Source organism: Oncorhynchus masou, chromosome 6 (genome assembly GCF_036934945.1).
Source record: "Oncorhynchus masou masou isolate Uvic2021 chromosome 6, UVic_Omas_1.1, whole genome shotgun sequence".
In the NCBI taxonomy this organism is placed as follows: domain Eukaryota; kingdom Metazoa; phylum Chordata; class Actinopteri; order Salmoniformes; family Salmonidae; genus Oncorhynchus; species Oncorhynchus masou.
This window is the reverse complement of record NC_088217.1, coordinates 43966845-43994480: the sequence shown is the minus strand read 5'-3', so window position 1 is coordinate 43994480 and position 27636 is coordinate 43966845. Positions and strand designations below refer to the sequence as shown.

At 45.5% G+C, this 27636-nt stretch overlaps 1 protein-coding gene across 1 annotated transcript in view; it reads left to right on the top strand.

The window, feature by feature from the left end:
• The first annotated feature begins 1427 nt into the window (after window positions 1-1427).
• The window catches only part of tafa4b (TAFA chemokine like family member 4b), a 49320-nt gene continuing 23111 nt past the window's right edge, over window positions 1428-27636 (top strand). The window contains exons 1-3 of the mRNA XM_064967240.1: window positions 1428-1959; window positions 14441-14595; window positions 14736-14851. Coding sequence (XP_064823312.1) covers window positions 14737-14851 — 115 coding nt within the window. The 5' untranslated portion in view covers window positions 1428-1959; window positions 14441-14595; window position 14736. The remainder of the gene's footprint in view (window positions 1960-14440; window positions 14596-14735; window positions 14852-27636) is intronic.

Below are 27636 nucleotides of genomic sequence, written 5' to 3'. Positions count from 1 at the left end.
GTTTCAGCGCTTCCCATTGTCATGTACATACTACCTCAATTGTGCCGACCAACCAGTGCTCCCGCACATTGGCCTCGCTACTTTTATAGCCTCGCTACTGTATATAGCCGGTCTTTTTACTGTTGTTTTATTTCTTTACTTATTTATTGTTCACCTAACACATGTTTTGCACTACTGGTTAGAGCCTGTAAGTAAGCATTTCACTGTAAGGTCTACACCTATTCGGCGCACGTGACAAATAAACTTTGATTTGATTGAAAGTAGCACATGTTATATCTTTTTAGGCATATTGAAAATGTATATTTCATGCAGACAGGCAGATTCATAAATGTAGGACTAGTTTTAGTCCAGGTTAGGCCATTACCTCATCAGACCGAGATAATGAGTGACCATGAGATTAGGTGATATGTGAAGACTTCACTTCGCTTCAACTGCAACCTTACAGCTTGCATTCTAGCCCCCCCCCCTCATAAAAAAGAAAACCGTCCAGCCCCGAGCTTTGCGAGGTTGTTTTTGGTAAATATTTTATTAGATAAATATCTAGACAGGGGAAGTGTAGACTACTCGATGATGGAAAGTAATCGCCACGAGAGATTGATTGTACTAGCTGAATTGCACCGTCCGGGCCTAGCCACGTGTTTATCTGAGCACACTCAAAATGTATTTTATTTCATGCTCTCTCCATCAAAGCTTCTGTATTGCAACATAGGCTAACTGTAGGCCTATGTTTCGCCTTTTCGATCAATGTAAAGCAAGCTGCGTAGACAGTGAACAGAAAGACAAGGCACGCCATATATGATATGCCCTCGAATCTCTGACTTGGTAAAACATCTGCAGCATATCAAGTCCTGCAGCCGATCCTCCTCTATTTGGGTCGTTAGCGGACATCGACCTGGCCAAAGCCTAATGACTATAAATACAGCGCTACGCAATCAATCGCAAAGCCTTCATAGAATATTCTAGGGATCAAATAATGGATAGCATAGGCCTATATCTTGGAGCATATCTGTGAGACGGAGTTGATTCAATTTGGTTGTTTAATCACCTTGGGGGTTGACATTTACACACCTACGCGCGCGGGCACAGAATCAAGTAGGCCGAGGCTGTTGATATTTATCCACGGTTTGTTAAATGATGTTCGAAGTGTGGAAGCGAGCCGGCCTATTATGTGATGCTAAGTGTAATCGATTCAATCGGTCAGTTGAGCAGCTGCCAAGACTTTTGGATCGCATTCATCTCGTCATCATCTCTTGCCTCTTGATTTTCTCCTTGGACTTGCCGATGCCGTCATTTCAGCACATCTCTCACTTGGCTACTTGTAAACTATGACATCAGTGAACGTATACTTGAGACATGGCAAATGGGGCGGGCGCAGCGAAAGTGTTCAGAACCGGGAAGACAGCCTCACAATTCTCATGTCAAATCGATATCAGCTCGGGAGGAGCGCGCACGGGGAGCGCAACTATCATTCTACCATCACCATCACTCTCGCATCTCCAGCCGCTAGCGGACCCGTCTTACGGGCATTGGCGGGGGACCATTGCCAATAACACAATTAACTTGTGTGGAACGTTTAGAAAACACGAGTCTGTGTTCTCGTGTTTGGATTTATTCACTTTTGGTGACTTTTTTTATGCCATGAATGAGTAACCTTCCCATGTCTATGTCACTGTCCTCTTTTGGTTCCATCTATTATGGGACGCAGTATAATAACTAGAGGGTGGATCCAGTCGATAACCAAACTCAGACAGCTCACCCGGTTCCGGTGCGGTGGCACCCCGGCTTTAGCCCACCCCGCTGCCAGAGTGTGGCCGGCTCCGCTAGATGGACAGGGAGCTCGAAGGATTGCCTTGTAGTCGGAAACCGGATTCCGTGGAGTGGAGAAAAGGCAACACTCAGCAAGCGTGCTATCCCTGATTCCTAAACAATTTGATTATGCCATCGGTTTTATAGATTTAGGTAAGATGTTATTTTTCATTCTTAATTCCTTGCATTGATTTGAATAGATTACCTGCTTTCTTGTTTGTTCCGTGACTGTTCCATGGACTCGGACGCACACGGTCAATGATAGGCTAATGAAATAGGACCAGGGTCAGGAGAAGACTTTGCTTTTAGAAGAGGTAGGCAGGCACTAGGCAGGCTACCATTTGTCATGCAGCACAGAGGAGGGGTGGTGTTCGGTAAGGGGAAAATAACTTTGATGTTCTGGTTTTCTACAGTGTGACCAATCTGTCAAATGACCACTCTGTGAGAGGACGTTTTAGTGAAAAAATACTGGAATTAAACAAATTATCTTCACCCTCTGACCATAAAAGTCACTTTGGATTCCTGTTTTCTTTAGATTGCTGAATCTAAACCGTTGCACCGAATTGACTGTTTTAAATTAATCCGAGGGAACTTCAGAAAAATCCAAATGAATGTGAATGTGTTCGCAGTAAGGGCAGCGATTGAGGAGAGATTGATGCAGTGTTCACTGCAAGGTTAAATAAGCGATCGGTCGGGGATCTGTGCTGCTTAGCACCTATTGAGTGGTAGGCAAGGCTGATCCGCTGATCTGGCTCTTTTTCACCCGACTACGCTTGGATCCTGATCAGGTGGGAATAGAGAGGGAGCAGAGACGCGAGCGAGCGGGCAGGGAGCACACACACACACACACACACACACACACACACACACACACACACACACACACACACACACACACACACACACACACACACACACACACACACACACACACACACACACACACAAAGAGGTAAATGACTTGGTGCATGTTAATAGGAGCAGTAATGAGAGTCAACCCCTATTATGTTGTAATTGTTAGTCATCCCACCGCCCTACTCCTCACCACCTCCTCGCCACTCTTCTCTCTGTTCTGCTCTGCAATTTGTACAGTATAGAGAGTGTAATTATTTCCCCATTGTTTCTCTGTGCGGTAGTGGCACTCTGCAGAGACCGTGTCATTAGTGCAGGGCAGAGGGGGAGATGGAGAGGGCCCCAGAGAGAGGAAAGGTTTGGGGACTTAATTCTCATTGACAGTGGATGGCCTGTCTCCCTCCCTGCCTGCAGCACTCTCTTAATATGCAGTACTCTCTTAATCTCTTAGTGATCTCAAGGAGATTACTCTAGCAAACCTGGCCTCTTCTTTCACTGAACCGTCATCAACACACACACACGCCACACACACACGCTCGCCGCACGCAAGCGCTCGCCGCACGCACACACACACACACACACACACACACACACACACACACACACACACACACACACACACACACACACACATCTTGTGTATGGGCATCATTTTTTCGAGGGTTAGCGATGCGATGAGGATTCTTACCAGAATATCGCCATTCTGCTTACAGTGTGTGGCTTCCCCTCTGTCTCTTTCAGCCCCCATCTTTCAACCCCCCCCCCCCCAAACCACCTCCCACATCCAGACTCATCACCGCCCTCTCAGGACCCCCACCAGAGAGGGATAAGGCCTATTCTGTGAGGCCCCTTCATGGCATGGCACCCCCATCCTTTCCCAGCAGGGGATTTATCTGGCTGAGTGATTGTGAATAAGGAGGAGTGTATTGTGTGCATTTGTGATGAGTACAAGGCTGAGCGGGCAGGGAGGGAGACAGGCCATCCACTTCTGGGTGATCCGCTAGATAAAGAACGCAGGAATCATGGGTAGCAGTGTGACAGATCTGAGATCAGCTCTACACTGGCATTAGCAGATTCACTGTGAGCCCTTGTGATTGATGCAGTGCAATCCAGAGAAGAGGAGAGGAGGAGAGGAAAGATCCTCCAAGCAAGAAGGCAGAAAGAGAGAGTGAGAGATGGAGGCCTCGAATTTGTAAGTGAGATTGGTCCTGATGGCCATTCATCCTTTCCTCTTCTGCCCGAACCTTACCATACTGTACTGGATAGACTCCAGAGAGAGATCAGAGTCAAGCACAGCCTAATGCAGATCAGGAGCTGCACAAAACCTTCCATCAGAGCCAGGCTGAGATGGAGGGTGCAGCCAGAGAGCATTGTAACCTCTGGAGGAAGGTAGGGCAGGGCAGGGCAGATTAACATTAGAGGAAGTCTTTGTGCCTGTGCCATGAGCAGCAGGAGGCGGAGGACACAACCTCTGCCATGAAGAGGAGCCATGGTAAGGGTAAAGGTCAAAGGGCACAGCATTCAGAAGAAGCCTTGTTAACAGTGCAACAGGGCGACCGTGTCATGTCCAACAGTCTGATGTGTGAATTAGAAATCCCTTTAGTCCTTTTGCTTTGGTGAATCAAAGGGAGCCTCTTTAAAGAGAGTGATTAGTTAAGGAATCCTGTTGAAGAAAGATTGAATCCCTTGTGTTCTCTCCTCTCTCTCTCTGCTACTCTCTCCCCTTATCCCCCATCTCTCTCTGTGCTACTCTCTCCCCTTATCCCCCCCCTCTCTCTGTGTCAATCACTCTCTCTCTGCTACTCTCTCCCCTTACCCCCCCCCTCTCTCTCTCTCCCCTTATCTCTCTCCCATCTCTCTTTCTGTATTTCTCTCTCTCTCTCTCTCTCTCTCTCTCTCTCTCTCTCTCTCTCTCTCTCTCACTTTCCCTCACCCTTTTGCTCTCTGCTATTCTCTCTCCTCTTATCCCCCCCTCTCTCTCGCTGAGTGTGCGAAGTCTCTGTGCCCCAGGAGGCTGCAGTAATACAGTTAGGGAGATGAAAATGTGTGGTGTGCAACAGCCTAGAAAAGAAGTGTGTGAATGAGGAAGGCGAACCCTGGAGGACAGAGGCAGAGCAGAGGGAGGAGAGAGATATTGCACTGTGGTCCGTTGAGCTGGTTCTCCTTCGTTTCTTCTGCATGTGTTCCACTGCTTCCCAGGGTTCTGTGATGTCCACCCTCACACTACATAATGGAGTCACAGGTGCTGTTGTCTCCAGCAGGGCTGTTCGGCTCAGGACAATCTAACATGGCTGGCTTAGATTTAGAAAGAGAAAGCACAAAGTTAGGTGTTTGTTTGTGAAGGTAATGTATTTCTGCAAGTGTGAGTTTTGAGCTGGAAAGAAAATAACAACTTCCTAAATGTATTCAGTCCAGATGTTGGCTGATCACAGAATCAACCCACTTCCCTCAACATTGTTTTTCCACGAATCTCACATTTGTACAGACTTTCGTTTCTTATCATCAAAGTCTATGAAAGATCCCTGTAAGCAACGGTAATGATTGTAATTGAACAGTCACAGCTTCTACCCATGGTGCAGTATATATCACCCAGGATGCAATCTGCCACTGTGGCAGCTGGCAGATGTGCGGGTACGCGTGAGTGACATTGTGTGTGTGGGTGATTATTAAAGGCTCCCAGTGTAGACTTTACCACGGGGCCACTGATGAGGGCTAACTCCACTCCTAGAGCCCAAACCAGTCAGCCACAACAGCACCCAGAGCAGCACTACAGGCTGTTGGGGGATTTAGACCTGTGGGACTAAAGACTGAAAGGGAAAGATGAAGGGTGGTTTGTTCTTCCTCTGTTGGTGAGTATGTGTGACTGTGAGAGTATGTGATGAGTGTTGTCTATTGTGTGTGCATTAGTGAGGGAGGTTGGTTGTGTGTGTGTGTGTGTGTGTGTGTGTGTGTGTGTGTGTGTGTGTGTGTGTGTGTGTGTGTGTGTGTGTGTGTGTGTGTGTGTGCGTGCGTGCGTGCGTGTGTGTACGTGCGTGCGTGTGTGTGTGAGGGCTTGAGAAGCAGATTCGTTTTTGTGTGCGTGTGTCTCGCTCTCTCTAGAGAGAGATCTCTCTGAGTATTGCGGCAGTGTGTTTGAAGTGATGGCTTTGTAATGAGAGCTCCAGGCTGCCACTGGTCAGGAGATTGTCTCTGAGGAGGACTGATGTCACTCACAGGATCACTGGACAACGTCCTGCTCGGGGGATGTTAGAGGATGAGACGTCATTTAATGTGTTTGTGTGTGGTGTTTTTGTTTCTGTGTGTGTGTGTGTGTGTGTGTTTGTGTGTTGTGTTTTTGTCTCTGGATGTGTGTGCGTGTGTGTGTTAGCATTCACATTGTGCATGTGTATGAGTGTGTGGGTTAGAGGCCTCTCGTCTCGAGGGGAACAGAGCAATATGGTGTCAGACCCACAGACAAATTAATTCACTTATTGACACCACTGACACGTCTCAGTGACTTTGTAAAATGAACATTGATCAGTCTCTCTCTCTTTCTCTCTCCAACCCCCCTCTCTTTGTCTCCCCCCTCCCCTATCCCCCCCATACCTTTCTCCCCCCAAATCTCCACCAATCTCTACGGGCTATGTCTCTCACTGGCCCGCCCATTTGCATGCGTGGCACATTTGGTCATTAATATAATTACGTGCTAGCCGGTACCAGCCTGGTCATTAGCAGCAGAGGGGCCTGAAATAATCAGGATGTTGGCCGTGTGTGTGAGGGCTTAGGGCCGAGGACTCAGCCCCCTCTCCTCTCTCCATGAGACAAGGCCCATTGATTGGTCTGGTCCATGGCATACAGCACATAGCCAGCTGGGTGGAGGAGTCAATGAACCCAGTGCATTCCTCACCGCTAAAGACCCAGGATTAGCTCAACTTCAGAGGGGCTGTGGTGCCTCGCATAGAAAATCAAACCTAGCTCCACATCAAGGTTGTTTATATTCCATTAATCATAATTTGGACACAAAGCACAATGAATTGCTGTGGTTCTTGGGCTATTTGCCTGTCAGGGCTTCTTTTGGCTTTGTTTGCTCTGAAGTTGCTCGATATGCCGCGGAAGACTGACTCTCTCTCTCTCTCCGAGGTGTTGGAACAGCGATCAGTGATTCAGTGACTAATTGTTGAACATTCTCTCTATATCTTTCATCACACCTTCTGTAACTACCCCTGCTCGCTGCATAGTGTAGTCCACCGCCTCTCTAAGAACCTCTAGTCCTTTTTGATCCTTCACTTCCTTGGGGTGAAAACAAATAGAAGAGATGAGATGAAAGATGGACAAAAAGAGAGAGTAAAGAGATAGATAAATATATAGAAAATGAGAGAGAGAGAGAGAGAGAGAGAGAGAGAGAGAGGAAGTCCAAGACAGAGAGAGAGGAGAGGGAGGACAAATAGAGAGAGAGAGAGACAAAGAAGGAAGGAATACAAGCGAGGAAGAAAGGGTGGGAGGGAGAGGAGGAAGGAAGTAAAGAAGGAAAGAAAGAATGGAGGAGGGAAAGAAGCAAGGAAGTGTCTCGGTGAAGACAGACCGAGTAGTCAGAAAGCAGCACAGTGAGGACATAAATACTGTTCTTTCACTACAGTGTTGAATCACAGTGCTTACCAGAAAGTACAATCACTGCCTTTGGCATGAAATGAAAGAGTTGCAAATCAAATGTTATTTGTCACATGCTTCGTGAACAACAGGCGTTGACTAACAGCGAAATGCTTACTACAGTAGCAAAGACAGACACAGATTTCAGATGTTTATTCAGTCTCCCAGCTGGCTACAGTATAGTGGGTGCATCTAAAGTGGCAACATACTGTAAGGATGCGAGTTAGGTGTCTGGACCCACTGTTTGTCTCCCATCCATATCTGTGTCCTAAGGGACGCTGACTTTTAATGGTCTTTTATTGCTTTATTAGAAAGTGCTGGATTTATGGCGTGGGCCGTGACTCTGTCTGCCGGAGCGCTGTAGGAGCTGCTCTGATCTATGTCAGGCCACACTAGCTGTCTGGGTTTAAAACGACGCCCTCGTAAAGAACACAGTAGTGGTGCTGGGTATGTCTGGGCTGAGCTGGGGCTGGGGCTGGGGGCTGGGGGCTGGGGCTGGGGGCTGGGGCTGGGGCTGAGGCTGGGGGCTGGGGGCTGGGGGCAGGGGCTGATGCTGGGGCTGGGGCTGAGGCTGGGGCTGGGGCTGAGGCTGGGGGCTGGGGCTGGGGGCTGGGGCTGGGGCTGGGGGCTGGGGGCTGGGGGCTGGGGGCTGGGACTGGGGCTGAGGCTGGGGCTGAGACTGGGGCTGGGGGCTGGGGGCTGGGGCTGGGGCTGGGGCTGAGGCTGGGGCTGAGACTGGGGGCTGGGTCTGAGGCTGGGGCTGGGGGCTGGGGGCTGGGGCTGGGGGCTGGGGGCTGGGGGCTGGGGCTGATGCTGGGGCTGATGCTGGGGCTGAGGCTGGGGCTGGGGCTGGGGCTGGGGCTGGGGGCTGGGGCTGGGGGCTGGGGCTGAGGCTGGGGCTGAGACTGGGGCTGGGGGCTGGGGGCTGGGGCTGAGGCTGAGGCTGGGGCTGAGGCTGGGGCTGGGGCTGAGGCTGGGGCTGGGGCTGAGGCTGAGGCTGGGGCTGGGGCTGAGGCTGGGGCTGAGGCTGGGGGCTGGGTCTGAGGCTGGGGCTGGGGGCTGGGGGCTGGGGCTGGGGCTGGGGCTGGGGCTGGGGCTGGGGCTGGGGCTGGGGCTGGGGGCTGGGGCTGCAAGCAGGTTGGCTCCGTAAACAAATGTTTATTAGCCTGTTAGTGTCTGTTGTTCCATAAAGCATGGAGTAGGAGGAATCCATCTCTCCCATCCTCAACTGGAGAAGACCCTCCCTTACGCCCAGCTAGCTGCTTTCTGATGAGGATTGTTGGCCTCTGAAGTGGACTGTCATGCCCAACCAGGGAAAGATACATGAAGGATGTTGTACACACACTCTCTCTATGCATGTGTAGTGTGTGTGTGTGTGTGTGTGTGTGTGTTTGTGTGCGTGTCTGTTGGCAGGGTGTCCAGACTCCCTGGAGCTGCCGGTAACCTGCTTGGACACATGAAACACGCTAAGGGACTCTGGTCACGTCTGCTTTTCATCCTTGGTGCAGAAAAAGGAGAAGGGTGAAAAAAAGAGAAAACCATAAGAATAAAAACACAAAGACACACATCTGGTCGAGTCACCGGATCTGGGGGGTGGAGTCTCTGGTCTGTGCAACAGGGTCTGGATTGGACTTAAGTGCAGGCCGATCAATTGTGCTGTAATGGTACCTTACCGCCACCGCCATCTCTGAGCCCTGCAGTCAAAACCTGGAGAGGGGCACAGCAGGTACTGTCTCTGGTAATGACTATTCTCTCCTTGTTCTGATACATTTCTACACAGCCAGGGGGTTATCCTAAAATAATAGCTTGTGAGTGTGAGGGAATGCCTGCCAGCAGTGCACTTTGACCTCTCTGGTAGCCCACACACAGCACAGACCAAGCCATCTGACTGAGGGAAGTTTTATACTCCATTTAAATGAGCAGAGTAGAGGACCCCAGTAGCATAGAAAGACTGATTTAGGATCCCAGTAGGCCATTGAGCTAAGACATTGGCATTACTATTAGTATTGGGAGCTAAGTTAAGTCTTCAGGTCTCAGGCAGCAGTTGGCGTTATGTTAGTTCACTGAACCACCTCTGCTACATAGGTTTCATATGTGAAAAGAACGTTGGCTGTATGTTTCATATGTGAAAAGGGCGTTGGCCAGATCTGTGCAGTTGCACTGCACAGGAAAAGTCTAACAATTATGAACACAAATGCAGTATACCAATCTATATTTATCTAATTTCTGGTGTGGTGATATTTGTGATTTTCTGTGTTTGTGTATGGAGAATGTCACTAAAACAGAGTGTTTGAATCAGACAGCCATGTCTGAAAAAGACTAAATATTGTCAGATATGAGGATAGCTTCACCTCATGTGTTTATATTAGGGAATGCAACCCCATGTCACTCACTCACTCACTCACTCTCTCTCTCTCTCTCTCTCTCTCTCTCTCTCTCTCTCTCTCTCTCTCTCTCTCTCTCTCTCTCTCTCTCTCACACACACACTCTCTCTCACACATACACACACAGGAACCTAGGAAGGAGGCATAAAAATTGTTCCACCATGATTAGGAATAGCAGTGGAGATATATTGAGTTTGAAGCAGACGGTAAAACAGTGGGAGAGGCAGAAATTCTCAGCACACAGAGAGAGAGAAAGGAAAAGAGAGGAATGAGAGAGATAGAGATACAGAGAAAGGAGGAAGAAAGGAGAGATGGAGGGAAAGATAGAGAAGATGAGTAGAAGAGTAGATAGACAGGGACAGAGATAGGAGAGGAGAAGAGCAGGGAAAGAGAGAGGAGAGGAGCAGAGAGAGCAAAAGAGGGAGAGAGAGGAGAGGAGCAGCGAGAGAAAGAAGAGGAGAGGAGCGGAGAGGAGAGAGCGAGAGTGAGAGAGGGAGGGAGGGAGAGAGAGAGGAGCATGAGAGGAGAGGAGATGAGAGGAGAGGAGAGAAGATGTGAAGAGAGGAGAGGAGAGTGAGAGGGAGTGGGGAGGGAGAGAGAGAGAGAGAGGATCAGAGAGAGCGAGAGAGGGAGAGGAGAGGAGCAGAGAGAGTGAGAGAGTGGAGAGGAGAAGAGGAGAGGAAAGGAGAGAGTGAGACGGGGAGAGAGAGAGGAGCAGAGAGAGCGAGAGAGGGAGAGAGAGGAGAGGAGAAGAGCAGAGAGAGCGAGAGAAAAATAGGAAAACAAATGAGCAAGGAGAAAGGGACAGAGTGAGAAAAGATAGATTGTGATCGAAAGCGAGAGAAAGAATGAGGAAAGGCGAGAGGAGGAGAGAAGAGGAGGTCATGGGTCATAAATGCCTGTTGTCCAGAACGGAGGCTGTGTTGGGCTCTATGTGCTATCCGGAGGAAATGGAAAAGAACAGCGTGTTGTAATGGGCTTGTCTCAGAGCCAGATAAATGCACAGGACTAGGACGCTGGCTGCTGTGCCCTGACAGATATTTTATATTGTGCACATCTGCGGAAATCTGAAACGCTTTTAAGAAGCTTGTATCGGGCTCTGTCTCTGTTCAGCTCATTTTCCATATCTTTATGGCCATAGGAACACCCAGTTGTTTTACACAGATATGGTTTTGTGTGCTTTGTTCGTGTCCAGACTCGTACAACCAGCACTGATGTGTCTCTGGACAATGGAGTCTTAGAGCTGATGTAGAGGAATACGTTGAATATTATATTATCATGAACGTTGTTGATTGATATTATTTTTTTACAACAATGGACAGGTGACATTTGAAGCTTTATTTGTAGAGAAACAACAACCTTTCCAATTCCCCCAGCTGCTGCTTTTACAGTCCTGTTCAGAATGAATATGGGAGGAGAGGGATATTGCCCGTGTACAGTGTTCATGTTCAATACACTCTCCTCTCTCCATCCATTGGGAGAACAGGGCTCTGTACCAATGCAAAGCCAAACATCCCCAGGATCGGATCTATGTGTCCAGTACCTGGAGGGTGTATGTCACCCTTAGTAGGTCGACACACACACTCCGCACCAATCACTTTCTCCACGTTCACATCCACTATCATGACAGGGAGACTGTGGCACACAGACTTCTTCTAGGTGCAATATCTTGTTCTAAGTGCAACATCTTGTTCTAAGTGCAATATCTTGTTCTGGGTGCAGTATTTGTCATCCAAGTGTTGCTTGTGTGTGATGTGTGCTGTGTATGTGTACAGTTGCGTAGCACAATTCTAAATTTTTTTTTGCCATACAGCAGAGCGAACATTTTGCAAAACATTTTGCCATGTCTTATGACGTGGCAAAAAGCTAAAGCTTTTGGTTGGGGGCACCCTAAAGCTCATCCTACACCACTGTGTGTGTGCCATGTGCCATGTGTGTGTGTGTATTTGTGTTCAGGGAGTGCTGACAGATTATGGCCTTTGGATGCAGGGCACATAGAAACATTTCTGACAGAGGTGGGATTTGTCTCACCGCATGTCAATGAGGCCCTAGTGTCACTCCTGTGTTATTACTGCATAAACCAATGCAAATCAACTAAATCTCTCCTTCAGCCCAGAGAGAGAGAGAGAGGTTTGAGAGAGAACAAGAGAGATAAAGAGACAGAGACAGAGGGAGAGAGAGAGAGATAAAGAGAGCGAGAGAAAGGGCTGATCCCTCTTCAGATAATCATGAACTCTGCTCTGTGTTTACATATGAATGTGTTTGTTCCTGTGTGTTCCTCTGATGCCTTAAGGCTATTCACCATGCACTGCCAAACATAACATTCCTCAACAGCTGATGCATGTAACTGAGACCTGCTACATCTGCCTCATCTGCCCCAGGACATCTAGTGTGTAAATGTGTGTGTGTGTGTGTGTGTGTGTGTGTGTGTGTGTTTGTACAGTATAAACTGCGTGTGTCTATGTGTTTGTTGAGAGATGAACGTTGAGTGCTGTAAGAGACAGCAGGGTGATGTCAGTGTGACTGACAGTACTCATTGTCCCCTTAGTCCTGAGGAGAATGAGGTACATCTGGAGAAAGGGACAATGCCGCACGCTCGCGCACACACACACACACACACACACACACACACACACACACACACACACACACACACACACACACACACACACACACACACACACACACAGACAACATTGTGCTCTTTTAATGAACGTGTCAGAGAACAAAGCTGATAAAAATGCAGACCATGGACCTGCCAGAAAGAGAATAAGAAATGTCCGGAAATGTGCTATTGTGCTGTGGTGCAGCATGCATAATCACCTCTCGCAGACTACATGTACACTAAGAGCGCACACACACACACACACACACACACACACACACACACACACACACACACACACACACACACACACACACACACACACACACACACACACACACACACACACACACACACACACACACACTCACGCATCTCTCACACACACATACACATACCTACACGCACAAACACTGTCCTGTACATGGACATACACACATAATGCTCATGCAGCTACAGCCTCTGTGTACACACATACAAGGACACACACGTTTCCAAGTTTACGCAGAAAATATACTTTCCAAAACACGTATTCCCTAAATATATTATGTTACATTTACATATACACAGTCAGAGCCACCGTTATACAACCCTGTCATTCCTGGGTGACTGATCTCTTCACCGCTCATCCCCTCTCTCTCGCGCTCTAACCTCACTCTTTCATTCATCTGTCTTATTCTCTTCCCTCCCTCTTCTCCTCTTTCTTTTCCCTTCCCCTGGCTTTCTTTGTACTGCTATTGTTTTGGTCCACACCTCCCTCCCATCTGCTTTTCTTTTTCCATCCCTGCTTACCTAATTGAAACATTTTCATTGTTATTCTACACATGTTGTTTACGAAGCATGTGACAAATAAAATGTGATTTGATTTGAATTTCTGTCCTCTCTCTTGTTCTCTCTCTTGTTCTCTCTCTTGTTCTCTCTCTCTCTCCCTCTCTCTCTCTCTCTCTCTCTCCCTCTCTCTCTCTCTCCCCCTCAACCTCAATCCATATTTTCTCCCCTTATCTCAGTTTTTCTCCCAGTTTTCTGTCCTTGCCCCTCTCTCTCACACTCTGTCACTTCTTGTCTCTCTTCGGTGACTTGCGTTATCAGTGGTTTTTCTCTGACCTTATCACTAATGACTTGCACTAACTGAACAGTGTTTTATTGTCTGGTTCTATTGTACCTCAGAGATGGTCTCAAATGTTACCACCAGGGGGCAGAAGCATCACACTCAATGGCTCACAGGAGAGGTGATCGTTTCAGGGAGTGAATACTCGTCTCTTTAACATAGCGTACACAATACTCCAGAAGTCCCCCAAAGGATAGTAAAATAAGGAAAAATCAGATGAAAGCTATTTTAGGCTTAGGTTGAGGGTTAGGGTTAGAATTAGGTTTAGGGTTGTGGGGTTAAACTTAAGGTTAGGGTTAAGTTAAGGGTTAGGGTTAAGTATAGGGTTAGGGGTTATGGAAAATAAAATCAACTGTTATTTCCCCACAAGGATAGTAAAACAAACATGGTGTGTACAGATACTGGCATGTGGGAGGCTGTCACTCAGCTGTAATTAGAGGTAGTCTCCTACTGTCCTCCAGTACCATCTGAATGTACCCAACCAACAGTCTGCATTTCTGCGTGCCTGTGTTTGTTTGGCTTGTTTGATCTGACTGTTTGAATCTGTTCCTGCATCTATTAACGATGATGTGTTTTTGGTGTGTACTGTATGAATGCAAGTGTGTATATTCTTGTTTGGTGAGTGTGTATGGGATTCTCTGTGCTTTTGTCTGCTTCTTATGTGTACTTTAGTTACTGTGTCTGTGATATTCTGATTTTGTATGTGGCGTGATGCTCTCTCTCTCTATCTCTCTCTCTCTCTCTCTCTCTCACTCTCTCTCTGTGTGTGGTGTATTTCTTTCTGTGTGTGAGTGTGTGTGTTTGTGTGGTGTTTGAGCTCACTGCCTGCCTCTCTGCTGGATTCTTCTCTCTGAAGCTATGTGTGATGTAGAGGGGATCACGTAGAGCCTGGGGGTAGGTTAGCCCACTGTAAACAATGAATCTGTGACAGAACCCTGGCCCTCACATCTCCTCTCCAGCAGGGTCTTTAGACAGGGTTAGGGGACACACACACACACAAGGGCCACTAGGGGCCACCTTAGGGAATCTCCCTCTGACCGCCCCCCTCTGTTACCCCAGGGGCCGTCGCTGTGTAAGAGGAGGAAAAGGAGGTGCAGGGGAAAGAGGAAGAGAAGGAGGACGTGTGTGCAGTCATGACATTGACCCTCATCCCATAGAGCATCCTGCTCAGATCAAGACTGACCAGAAAGGAGAAGGACAGACAGGACAAGAAGGTAAGACTGGTTCTATTTCATTGTCTCCTCCTTTTTGAAGACACCTCTCCTCTCTTTCCTTTCAAATACTTTTTTACCCCCCCCCCCCTCTCCCTGTCACTCTGTCTCCCTGCCTCTCTTTCTCCCTGTCTATCTATCAGGATGAAGCTGTGGGGGAGGTCAGCTTGGCCTTTGCAGGTGGCCCTCCTTGTTGCCGTGGTGATGTTCTGTGGTCGCCAGGTGTCTGCTGGCAGCCGTAACCATCGGGGACAGACAGGTACAGTAGGCCCTGCTCTCGCCCTAAACCCCACATGAGGTTAATTAGATTTTCACTGATGCCACATGTGTGCTATGAGTCTGTCATTAAGCATGCCTCCTCAGTGACACTTCATTTGTCCCCATGACAGCACACTGGGACCTAGGACCTGTTTTTGAGGCTTGCGTACTAACACCACTTCATTGGATAACAAACACAGCAAATAGCATTTTAACTGTCATCTGCCAACTATCAGAAATTAGTGAGTTTGTGATCTGAGATCCATTCAGGGTAGATAGACGGCGAGGCTATAATTCCTACACCATTTCCCTTTGCTTGACTCATAGATGGTTTAGTGCTACTGTAGGACATACATGTATAGACTTGTAGTGATGCCTGCCTTAGTAGGAGAGTGTGAAAACTGTCCCAGTAATAAGTATATTAATATGCATGACTTAAACTGGCCCAGTAATATGTTCTCCTCCCAGAACTGACCCCACCCACCCTAGTTCCATTATCACTCCCCTCAGAGAGAGACCCTGGCCAGGGCTAAAACATGTCCGCCACCCAACACTAATTGACACCCACAAGCTAAGGCGCTGTGATTTGCATAATTCATTACCATGGTTCCCCTCGTGGCTACAAAAGTGACCAACACAACCCCATCAGTATTTCAGAATGCCAGGGGGTCGCCATGGGGACAGTAATGCTGAGTCATAGCCTCCCGCGGCATGCCCGGTCCCAGCTCCCTCCTAGCACCCTACACCTCCCTCAGGGTCACTGTTTCTCACTTAATTAGGACTATTTCCTTAATTATCCCTTGCCATTTTTTCTCTCTTCCTCAAGTTTTTGCCTGGGATCCAAGGTAACCTTTAGCTGGCATAGAAATGCCACCAGCATCTAGTGCCGGTGACTGATGCAGGCGCTGGCGAGGCAGTGTTTTTGGCGTCAGGGCGAGCACAGCGCTAATTGCAGTCCCAGTCTGTTGTGTAGGTCAGCTGGGGTCTTCTCTCCCCTCTGAATTCGCACGTTGCTTTTCTTTCCCCAACAACAGCAGCCAGAAGACTCAGTTTCTACACTGCAGCAATTCGTTAGAGCTTTTCTACTAATTGGGGGAAGTTTAGGACTTGTTTGCTGTTATGCTGCATGTTATACAGCAAGGGATTTTAAGGGAGAAAAATAATTGGTCTGGCCTACAGCAAATAGTATTTTCACTGTCATCTGCAATGCATTTGTTTCCCTCTGTTTTTCACTTAGTTTCACTGTTCCGTTATTTATAGTATTATACGCTGTGCCGTTTCGTCTGGTTCCATGTCCTGTCATATCACATGTGGCCACATGGTGGCTCCGGAGGTGAAAAAATACCTCACTGAAGTGATGCTGTTTTTTCCCTTAGGCTCATTTACACAATGTCATCTACAGTGGCACTCTGTTACTTTGAAGGTGCTCACCAGGAAACAGTAACACACAGGAACGGAGAGACTAAATCTCATCCATCCATAGAGGGAAGCTTTGACTGACACTTGTCAGGAAGAATAGATAGGAAACATAGCAGCAGCTTTTTCTCTTGTTTCCTGTTAATGTTCGCAGGGCGATGAAAGATAGTCGTTTGGGGGCAGAATAGTCTTAATATTTTGTCTGTATAATGTCCCAGGATCCGTGTGTACATTCACCATAACTCACAAATAAAACTATGATCTGTGAATATGTCAACATATTTATTTAAAATAAAAAATGAAATATCACATTTACAGTATTCAGACCCTTTATTCAGTACTTTGTTGAACCACCTTTGGCAGCGATTACAGCCTTGAGTCTTCTTGGGTATGATGCTACAAGCTTGGCACACCTGTATTTGGGGAGATTCTCCCATTTTTCTCAGCAGATCCCCTCAAGCTCTGTCAGGTTGGATGGGGAACGTCGCTGCACAGCTATTTACAGGTCTCTCCGGAGATGTTCGATCAGGTACAAGTCTGGGCTCTGGCTGGGCCACTCAAGGACATTCAGAGACTTGTCACGAAGCCACTCCTACGTTGTTTTGGCTGTGTGCTTAGAGTCGTTGTCCTGTTGGAAGGTGAACCTTCACCCCCAGTCTGAGGTCCTGAGCGCTCTGGAGCAGGATTTCATCAAGGATCTCTCTGTACTTTGCTCCGTTAATCTTTTCTTCGATCTTGACTAGTCCCCCAGTCCCTGCCGCTGAAGAACATCCCTGCAGTATGATGCTGCCATCACCACACTTCACCGTAGGGATGGTGCCAGGTTTCTTCCAGACGTGATGCTTGGCATTCAGGCCAAATAATTCAATCTTGGTTTCATCAGAACAGAGAAACTTGTTTCTCATGGTCAGAGTCCTTTAGGTGTCTTTGGGCAAACTCCAAGCAGGCTTTCATTAGCCTTTTACTGAGGAGTGGCTTGTGTCTGGTCACTCTACCATAAATGCCTGATTGGGGTGCTGCAGAGATGGTTGTCCTTCTGAAAGGTTTTCCCATCTCCACAAAGGAACTCTGGAATTCTGTCAGAGTGACAATCGGGTTCTTTGTCACCTCCCTGACCAATGCCCTTCTCTCAATGCCCTTCCCTGCTCAGTTTGGCCGAGCGGCCAGCTTTAGGAAGATTCTCGGTGGTTCCAAACTTCTCCCATTGTGTTCTTGGCGACCTTCAATGGTACACTTCCCCAGATCTGTGCCCCGACACAATCCTGTCTCGGAGCTCTATGGACAATTTCTTCAACCTCATGGATTGGTTTTTGCATTGACATGAAGTGTCAGCTGTGGTACCTGATATAGACAGGTGTGTGCTTTCCAGATCACGTCCAATCTATTTAGTTTACCACCGGAAGGATTACTATCAAGGATGATCAATGGAAACAGGATGCACCTAAGCTAAATTTCGAGTCTCATTGGACAGGGTCTGAATACTTATGTAAATGTATTCTTTTGTTTTTTAAATTTGTAATACATTTGCAAACATTTCTAAAAACTTGTTTTTGCTTTGTCATTATGGGGCATTGTGTGTAGATTGAAAATATTTAATACATTTTAGATTAAGGCTGGAAAGTAACAAAATGTGGAATATTCAGGTGGTCTGAATACTTTCCGAATGCACAACTTTGCTCTTTTTTTGTATGAGAAATGTATTCTGAATGTAATCGTTTAGGCCTGGGCTTAGCACTATTACAGCAACCACTTTAGTTGTTAATGATCTTGTCAATGCTTTACACACTAAAATCAAATGTGATGCTTTGTTTGTGGACCTGTCAAAAGCTTTTGATTTTGTTGCATCATGTTGTTTTATTGAATAAGTTGTCCTCGATAGACCTGAGTGCTGATGCCTCTTCATGGTTTCATGAATATCTTAGTAACAGAACAAAGGCCATCGTGACTGAAATACTTCCACACTTCTTGAAGTATTTTAAGGTGTTCCGCAGGGGTCGATACGAGGACCTGTTCTTTTCACTATTCATATAAATGCTATTGGTCAATCCATTAAAAAATAAAATGTAATCTATATGCAGATGATACTAATATGTATGCAATTGCCCCGACTGCTGACCTGGCTGTGACAAGACTACAGTACCATTTTGCAGTTGTGCAGGAAGCCCTTACTGATTTAAAACTCATACTTAATATGAGTTAAAACTAAATACATGTTGTTTTCAAGTTCTCTGAAGATTGTCTCAGATGGATTACATCTTTACTCATCAGATGGTTCTATAATAAAAAACGTCCCTGCATACTTGGTATTTGGATTGACAGTGATTTATTGTTTAAAAACCATATGACTAAGATTGTTAAGAAACTAAGATTTAATGTGGGCTTTTAAATATATATATTTTTTATACAGAAACAGATCTTGTCTCTTTCTATTCAGCAGGAAGCAGATTGTGCATTCAACATTTCTACCTGTTCTTGATTATGGTGATACTATTTCTGACCGACCGCCATGATTCGGTCTTATGTAGCAACATTTGAATAAAAGCATTGGATAAAAGCAGAAACACAGAGCTTCAAAATGGTATATCATACACTGCATTTGAGGAACAATATGAAAGTAATTCTGCTTGAAAGTTGATAAACTTGTAAATTCACTTTTTAGAAAATGGTCGTTGAATGTTTTGATACCTACTGGAGAGCTCGTATTTGTCTACACCCTGCATCGTTCACACCCTCTTAAGCTTTAGCCCCACTCTTCTCTTTAAGGAATAATCCAAGAATTCTGTACTAACAACACCAGTCAAGCACCCAAGTTTACTGGCTAATTTGCTAGCAACTTCCAGACACAAATGAGAGAACAGCTCACTGACCGTTACTTTCCCTAGCAGAGCTGGTTGTTATCCAGAGCGTTGGTGACTGCAACTGTGCTACTGGTTACATTTTATGCATATTTGTAAATTCGTCAGTTATTCTGCACTCTAGCACACTCAGATGAGAGTGCTCTGATATTGGAGTAGATAACCAGATTGAGATTACCAGCTACGTCTATCAACAGTTGTCGCAGAGACATTCTACTGAAGGGTTTGCTTATCAATTAAATCTGGAGTGCCAGAGTGCGCTCTAGGCGTTCATAAATTCAGAGCGTTGTCAGATTGTCCGTTCGTAATTTCAGGGAATTTCGCTCTTGGAGAGTTCAGAGCACATACTGGACGCTCTGGCCGAGGAGTAGGGTTGCTTGTGCTTCTCGTTCCGACAGTGCAGCAATATCTAACAAGTAATATCTAACAATTCCCCAACAAATATCCAATGCACACATATCTAAGTAAAGGAATGGAATAAGAATATATAAATATAAATATATAGATGAGCAATGTTGTGCGGCACAGGCTAAGATGCAATAGATAGTATAGAATGCAGTATATACATATGAGATGAGTGATGCAAGATATGTAAACATTATTAAAGTGGCATTAATAAAGTGAATAATGTTCCATTTATTAAAGTGGCCCATGATTTCAAATCTGAATGTAGGCAGCAGTCTTTCTGTGCTAGTGGTGGCTGTTTAACAGTCTGCTGGCCTTGAGATATAATCTGTTTTTCAGCCTCTCGGTCCAAGCTTTGATAAACCTGTACTGACCTCGCCTTCTGGATGGTAGCGAGGTGAACAGGCAGTGGCTCAGGTGGTTGTTGTCCTTGATGATCTTTATGGCCTTCCTGTGACATAGGGTGCTGTAGGTGTCCCGGAGGGCAGGTAGTTTGCCCCCGGTGAGGCCATGCACAGACCGCACCACCCTCTGGAGAGCCCTGCAGTTGTGGGCGGTGCAGTTGCCGTACCACACGGTGATACAGACCGACTGGGTGCTCTCAAGTGTGCATCTGTAAAAGTTTGTGAGGGTTTTAGGTGACAAGCCAAATTTCTTCAGCCTCTTGAGGTTGAATAAGCGATGTTGCGCCTTCTTCACTATATTGTCTGTGTGGGTGGACCATTTCAGTTTGTCAGTGATGTGTTCGCAGAGGAACGTAAAACTTTCCACCTTGTCCACTGCTGTCCCATTGATGTGTATAGGGTGGGTGCTCCCTCTGCCGTTTCCTAAAGTCTACGATCCTCTCCTTTGTTTTGTTGACATTGAGTGAGAGGTTATTTTCCTGACACCACACTCTGAGATCCCTCATCTCCTCCCTGTAGGCTGTCTCGTTGTTATTGGTAATTAAGCCTACTACTGTTGTGTCATCTGCAAACTTGATGATTGAGTTGGAGGCATGCATGGCCATGCAGTCATGGGTGAACAGGGAGTACAAGAGGGGCTGAGCACACACCCTTGTGGGGCCCTAGTGTTGAGGATGAGTGAAGTGGAGATGTAATTACATACCTTCACCACCTGGAGGTGGCCCGTCAGGAAGTCCAGGACCCAATTGCTTTTGGCGGGGTTGAGACCCATGGCCTCAAACTTAATGATGAGCTTGGAGGGTACTATGGTGTTGAATGGTGAACTATGGTCAATGAACAGCATTCTTATAAAGGTATTCCTCTTGTCCAGATGGGATAGGGCAGTGTGATGGCGATTGCATCATCTGTGGACTTGTTGGGGCGGTAAGCAAATTGAATTTGGTCTAGGGTGACAGGTCAGGTGGAAGCGATATGATCCTTGACTTGTCTCTCAAGGAACTTCATGATGAAAGAAGTGAGTGCTACGGGGCGATAGTCATTTAGTTCAGTTACCTTTGCATTCTTGGGTACAGGAACAATGGTGGCCATCTTGAAGCATGTGGGTACAGCAGACTGGGATAGGAAGAGATTGAATATGTCCGTAAACACACCACCTAGCTGGTCTGCGCATACTCTGAGGACCCACCTAGCGATGTCGTCTGGGCCGGCAACCTCGCGAGGGTTAACACATTTAAATGTCTTACTCACGTCGGCCACGGAGAATGAGAGCCCACAGTGCTTGTTATTGGGCTGCGTCGGTGACACTGTATTATCCTCAAAGCGGGCAAAGAAGGTGTTTAATTTGTCTGGAAACAAGACGTCGGTGTCCGTGATGTGGCTGGTTTTCCTTTTGTTGTCCGTGATTGTCTATAGACCCTGCCACATACGTCTCGTGTCGTTGATTTGCAGTTTTTTTGTATGATTGCCTTGCAGAGGGAATAACTACAATGTTTGTATTTGGATATATTCCCAGTCACATTTCCATGATTAAATACTATGGTTTGCGCTTTCAGTTTTGCAATGGCAGTCAAGCATCCAAGCTAACTGGCTAACATTGGCTTGCTTTTTAGCTACTTCCAGACACAAATGTGAGAACACCCCACTCTGACCATTTTACGCTCCCTAGCAGAGCTGGTTAGGCTGTTTTCATGTTATCCAGAGCATTAGTGACTGTAACTGTGCTGCTGGCTACATTTTAACACTGGTCATATTCAACGGATGTTGAGCATTCGTAAATTCGTCAGATATTCTGTGCTCTTGCACACTCAGATGAGAGTGCTCAGGAATCAGAGTAGATTGCCAGACTGAATTTACGAATGCACCCGAAATGGTTACTTGCATAGTGGAGTTTTTTGTAAAGACATGTAGCTAACTAGCTAGGTAAACAATGAACCATAATCCCAACTCATGATTGTTACTATCCTGCATGAATCTGCAGGTAGCTAACCAGCCGGGTTCAATTTTAGCTGGCTAACATTAGGCTGTAACTAGAAAAGCAAATGTCTCTGAGATACAAATAATAAGATCATACACGTAATGGTAGCTAGCGAGCCAGCCGCTAACGTTACCTAGCTGGATAACAGTTCAGTTCAACCTGAAATGAAAATTACTTTCTGTCAAAATTAGAAATGTGTAATATCTGAAAATGTGTCTAGCTAGACTATCTTATCCGTGCTCTGAAATCAGAGTAAATAGCCAGAGCGAATTTACCAGTTATGTCTATCAACAGTTGATGCAGTGACATTCTATTGAAATGGTTACTTGCATGGTGGAGTCTTTTATTAATATTAAGACATGTAGTTAGCTAGCTAAACAATGAACCATAATCTCAACACATGACGTTACTACCCTGCATGAATCTGCAGATAGCTAACCAGGCAGGTTCAATGTTAGCTAGCTAACATTAGTCTATAACTAGCAATGCAAATGGCGCTGATATAATGTTAGCTAGCAAGCCAGCCAGCTAACATTAGCTAGCTAACAGTACACTTTAACTTCAAATGAAATCACTTTCTGTCACAATTTCAAATATGTAATATCTAAAAATGGAGCTATCTAGACTATCTTACCCACGGATGGACACGTCGCCCTGTCACGGATGCCATGGTTGCCCTTAGATTGAAGATGTAATCCGGAGACAGGTGTTTTCTCCATCTCCTTAGCTATCATACTCAAGTTCCACTGATTTCAAAACCCAGTCATCAAGAAACACTTATGCAGTTTTACTAGGCGATACATTAAAAAAAGCAGCGTTAGACAGGATTATCTTTACACACTGTCCAGCTCAAATAAACAGAAATGTGCTATATGGCAGACCAATCCAATCTCATTATCTCAGCCAATCATGGCTAGCAGGAAGGTTGCTGTCTTTTTCTGTGGCTAAACCAACTAGTCTAGTAATTAAACAATTTATTTCATATTTACATATGGCATACAAATTTGTTATTAAGGCACATTGAAAGTTCACTTGTTCCAGAAGGCATTTCTGCCAAAAATCGCATTTTGATTAAACTGCTCTCCTGTGTGACCCGCGATTGCTCTCAAACTGCTCTCCTGTGTTTCCTGAAATGAGTCACATTTATCAAAGTGCAGCTGCCTCTACTCTTAAACACTTGGACGCTGTTTATCATAGCTCCCTTCGTTTTATCAAGGGAGACAATTTTATTACTCATCACTGTCTTCTTTACCAAAAGGTTGGCTGGACCTCTTTTAAGTCCCCTAGATCACATTATTACGCTCTTTTTGTTTACAAAGCCCTGCTCCACAAACCTCCGACTTACCTTACCATAACTGTTAAGATTTAAAATGACAAGTTATTAAACCCCTTCACAGGGTTGGAAATTCCGGGAGACTCCTTTGGTGTCTAGTTAGGTAAATCAGCCTTTAATTTCCTTGCACCTTAAGTGTGGAATGATCTACAATACACCTGAAAATAGGAGGAATTGACGCCTCTAGGGCAGTTGTTCCCAAACATTTATAGTCCTGTACCCTTTCAAACATTCAACCTCCAGCTGTGTACCCCTTCTAGCACCAGGGTAATGTTGTTTTTTTGCCATCATTGTAAGCCTGCTACACACACACACTATACAATACATGAATTAAATATAAGAAGGAGTGTGAGATTTTGTCACAACCCGGCTCGTGGGGAAGTAACAAAGAGCTCTTATAGGACCAGGGCATAAATAATAATACAATAATAATCAATCATTTAGCTCTTTATTTATCCATCTTACATATAAAACCTTATTTGTTCAACAAAGATTGTGAATAACTCAACACCATGTTAAAGAGAAGGGTGTGCTTGAAGTGATGCACATAACTCGCAATGTTGGGTTGTAGTGGAGAGAGTCTCAGTCTTAAATCATTTTCTGCACACAGTCTGTGCCTGTATTTATTTTTCATGCTAGTGAGGGCCGAGAATCTACTCTCACATAGGTACGTGGTTGAAAAGGGCAACCAGGAAGGTTGCTGTCTTTTTCTGTGGCTAAACCAACTAGTCTAGTAATTAAACAATTTATTTCATATTTACATATGGCATACAAATTTGTTATTAAGGCACATTGAAAGTTCACTTGTTCCAGAAGGCATTTCTGCCAAAAATCGCATTTTGATTAAACTGCTCTCCTGTGTGACCCGCGATTGCTCTCAAACTGCTCTCCTGTGTTTCCTGAAATGAGTCACATTTATCAAAGTGCAGCTGCCTCTACTCTTAAACACTTGGACGCTGTTTATCATAGCTCCCTTCGTTTTATCAAGGGAGACAATTTTATTACTCATCACTGTCTTCTTTACCAAAAGGTTGGCTGGACCTCTTTTAAGTCCCCTAGATCACATTATTACGCTCTTTTTGTTTACAAAGCCCTGCTCCACAAACCTCCGACTTACCTTACCATAACTGTTAAGATTTAAAATGACAAGTTATTAAACCCCTTCACAGGGTTGGAAATTCCGGGAGACTCCTTTGGTGTCTAGTTAGGTAAATCAGCCTTTAATTTCCTTGCACCTTAAGTGTGGAATGATCTACAATACACCTGAAAATAGGAGGAATTGACGCCTCTAGGGCAGTTGTTCCCAAACATTTATAGTCCTGTACCCTTTCAAACATTCAACCTCCAGCTGTGTACCCCTTCTAGCACCAGGGTAATGTTGTTTTTTTGCCATCATTGTAAGCCTGCTACACACACACACTATACAATACATGAATTAAATATAAGAAGGAGTGTGAGATTTTGTCACAACCCGGCTCGTGGGGGAAGTAACAAAGAGCTCTTATAGGACCAGGGCATAAATAATAATACAATAATAATCAATCATTTAGCTCTTTATTTATCCATCTTACATATAAAACCTTATTTGTTCAACAAAGATTGTGAATAACTCAACACCATGTTAAAGAGAAGGGTGTGCTTGAAGTGATGCACATAACTCGCAATGTTGGGTTGTAGTGGAGAGAGTCTCAGTCTTAAATCATTTTCTGCACACAGTCTGTGCCTGTATTTATTTTTCATGCTAGTGAGGGCCGAGAATCTACTCTCACATAGGTACGTGGTTGAAAAGGGCATCAGTGTCCTAACAGCGCGATTTGCCAAAGCAAGAAACTCTGAGTGCAGCCCAATCCAGATATCTGTCAGGGGCTTCTGAAAAAAATTCAACTTTCACATAAACGCTTGTTGCAATTTGGATGAGGCTCTCTTGTTCAGATATCTGTAAGTGGACTGGAGGCAGGGCATGAAAGGGATAACAAATCCAGTTGTTTGTGTCGTCCGTTTCGGGAAAGTACCTGCGTAATTGCGCACCCAGCTCACTCAGGTGTTTCGCAATATCACATTTGACATGGTCCGTAAGCTCGAGTTCATTTGCACATAAAATATCATGCAATGATGGAAAGACCTGTGTGTTGTCCTTATTAATGCAGACAGAAAAGAGCTCCAACTTCTTAAAACTGGAACATGAATTGCATCATTCAAGTCATGAGTGAAGTTGTTTGGTTTATTGTTCCCTGGCCACTCTCTGAATGTCAACCTCAGAGTTTCGTCAGCAACACGTTACAACTGTGGGATTCACCATTGCAGAATTTTCCAGCGGAAAGATAATCTCAAAATTCTGTAAACAAAGATTAGAGATCCACACCCAGATTTTGAGGCTGAAATGTATATTCCACAGTTGTAGATGTTAGGAATTTAGGAATATTTGCACACAAATCATTCTACATTTGTTTAAATTGCTGATTTATTTGTGAGCTATGTTGAATATGTTTACTGATCATGGATTTTTTGTGACTTATGCTGAATATATATACCGCTGAATATATATACATATCATGTTTTTTTCTTAAATAGATAGACATATTCACAGATCATGGTTTTATTAGTATAACATTTGAACGTATTCACAGATAATGGTTGTCTTAGTGAAATCTTTTGATATATTCACAGATCACGATTTTATTTGGGAGTTATGGTAAACGTACACATGGACACATGGATCGTGGGACATTATACTGATAAAATATTGTGACTTTTCTGCCCTCATACAGTCAGGGCCGAGTCACCTTCTTTGTTCGCTCACAGTAACGGTCTCTATCCACCAACAACAGTATCTGCTTGTGTTGTACTTTGGCCTTCTGGGTGTTCAATGCACTGAAAATACACAGGTGCACGCAAACACACACACAAACACAGACACACACACACTTTTAGTCCTCTATGGCCCATCAAACAAACTCTTGCACTGCACATATAGGTCAGTGCAGGTCTCTCAGGCTGAAAACCAATTTGTGTTGCGTGTGCTGTTTAGGGGTCTTGATCAAGCTAGACATTAAGTTTAAGGACATAGAGAAGCCAAATCATCCACCCACCTGCCGGTGCTCTTAAATTATTTTTTTCCTAGGGGTTCACCTTATTAAAACAAAGAACTGAGAACACAGTGGACATTGTCATCTTCGCTAATCACTTTAAACAGGACATGTAGGGCAGCTACACTGTTCCCTGACATCATTATGGTCCTCCCACTGGGTAAGAGCATCTCTCCTCTCCTCTCTTGGACCTTAGGTTAAGGCGGCACCTTATTAAAGTCCATTAGCCCATAGCTGGAGATATACTGTACACCTTTCTGCAAGGTCACTTTCAGCAGGCCAGACCCTCACTCCAATAATGTCTGATCCTCTAAGTAAAGATGCATCACTATCACTCTAAACAGATGCTGTTGGAACATACATATTGGTAATAACAGTGCTTATCCCCTCGTATAAGCGGGACTAAAATATCACGTGTGTGAACGTAACCGCGTGTGACCGTGTGTGAGAGGGTGTGTTTTTCCCCTCCTTGACAAACACTGATTTGCTGTCACAGTGAGTGGGTTTTATTGGGGATAGATTTGTGTATAAATGAGGTCTCTGCATAGGACCACTCAGCCGTACAAACAACCTGTGAAATTAGAATAAATCTGTGGATGGGGCCTGATCTGGGCCTGTGCAACACAGATAATGTCAGCCTGATTGATGGGCTGTGCAGTATAGGACCGTTCACAACTGAGCTGGAGAGAGATTGGAGAGGAAGAGTGGGAATGCAGGATAAGAAGGTAGGGAGTGGGGGAGAGGAAGGTAGGGTGTGGTGGGAGTGGGGGAGAGGAATGTAGGGTGTGGTGGGAGTGAGGGAGAGGAAGGTAGGGTGTGGTGGGAGAGGAAGGTAGGGTGTGGTGGGAGTGGGGAAGAGAAAGTGAGAGTAGGGTTGAGAATGGGGATCAATGGGTAGATGGAAAACAGGAGAGATGGTTAGAGGTGTGGAAGAGGAGGATGTGGATGTGACGGGGGAATGGGGAAGATAATAGCATTTACTCTAACAGGGTTAGTTCATATGGAAGACAAGGTAAACGTGTGAGGCAGTGGAGCCATGTTGTGATGTTCCTCCATTTTACAGGATAAAATATATCCAGACTTGTTCTGTTTATCGAAAACAAGATTTGTTTTCATAGTCATTCTGATTTTATGAATTAAAGTCCTTATCGTTTCAATTCTGTAATTGTCTTGTATGGAGCTGCAGTCTGTGTCTGTCCCTGGAATTGACTGAACTCCCTTAGACAGATATAGCAAATGTCTGGCCTTCCATCGCAGACATGCTTGTCAGTTATTGACAGGGTAAGGACAGGCTTTTTGATAAATTGCACAT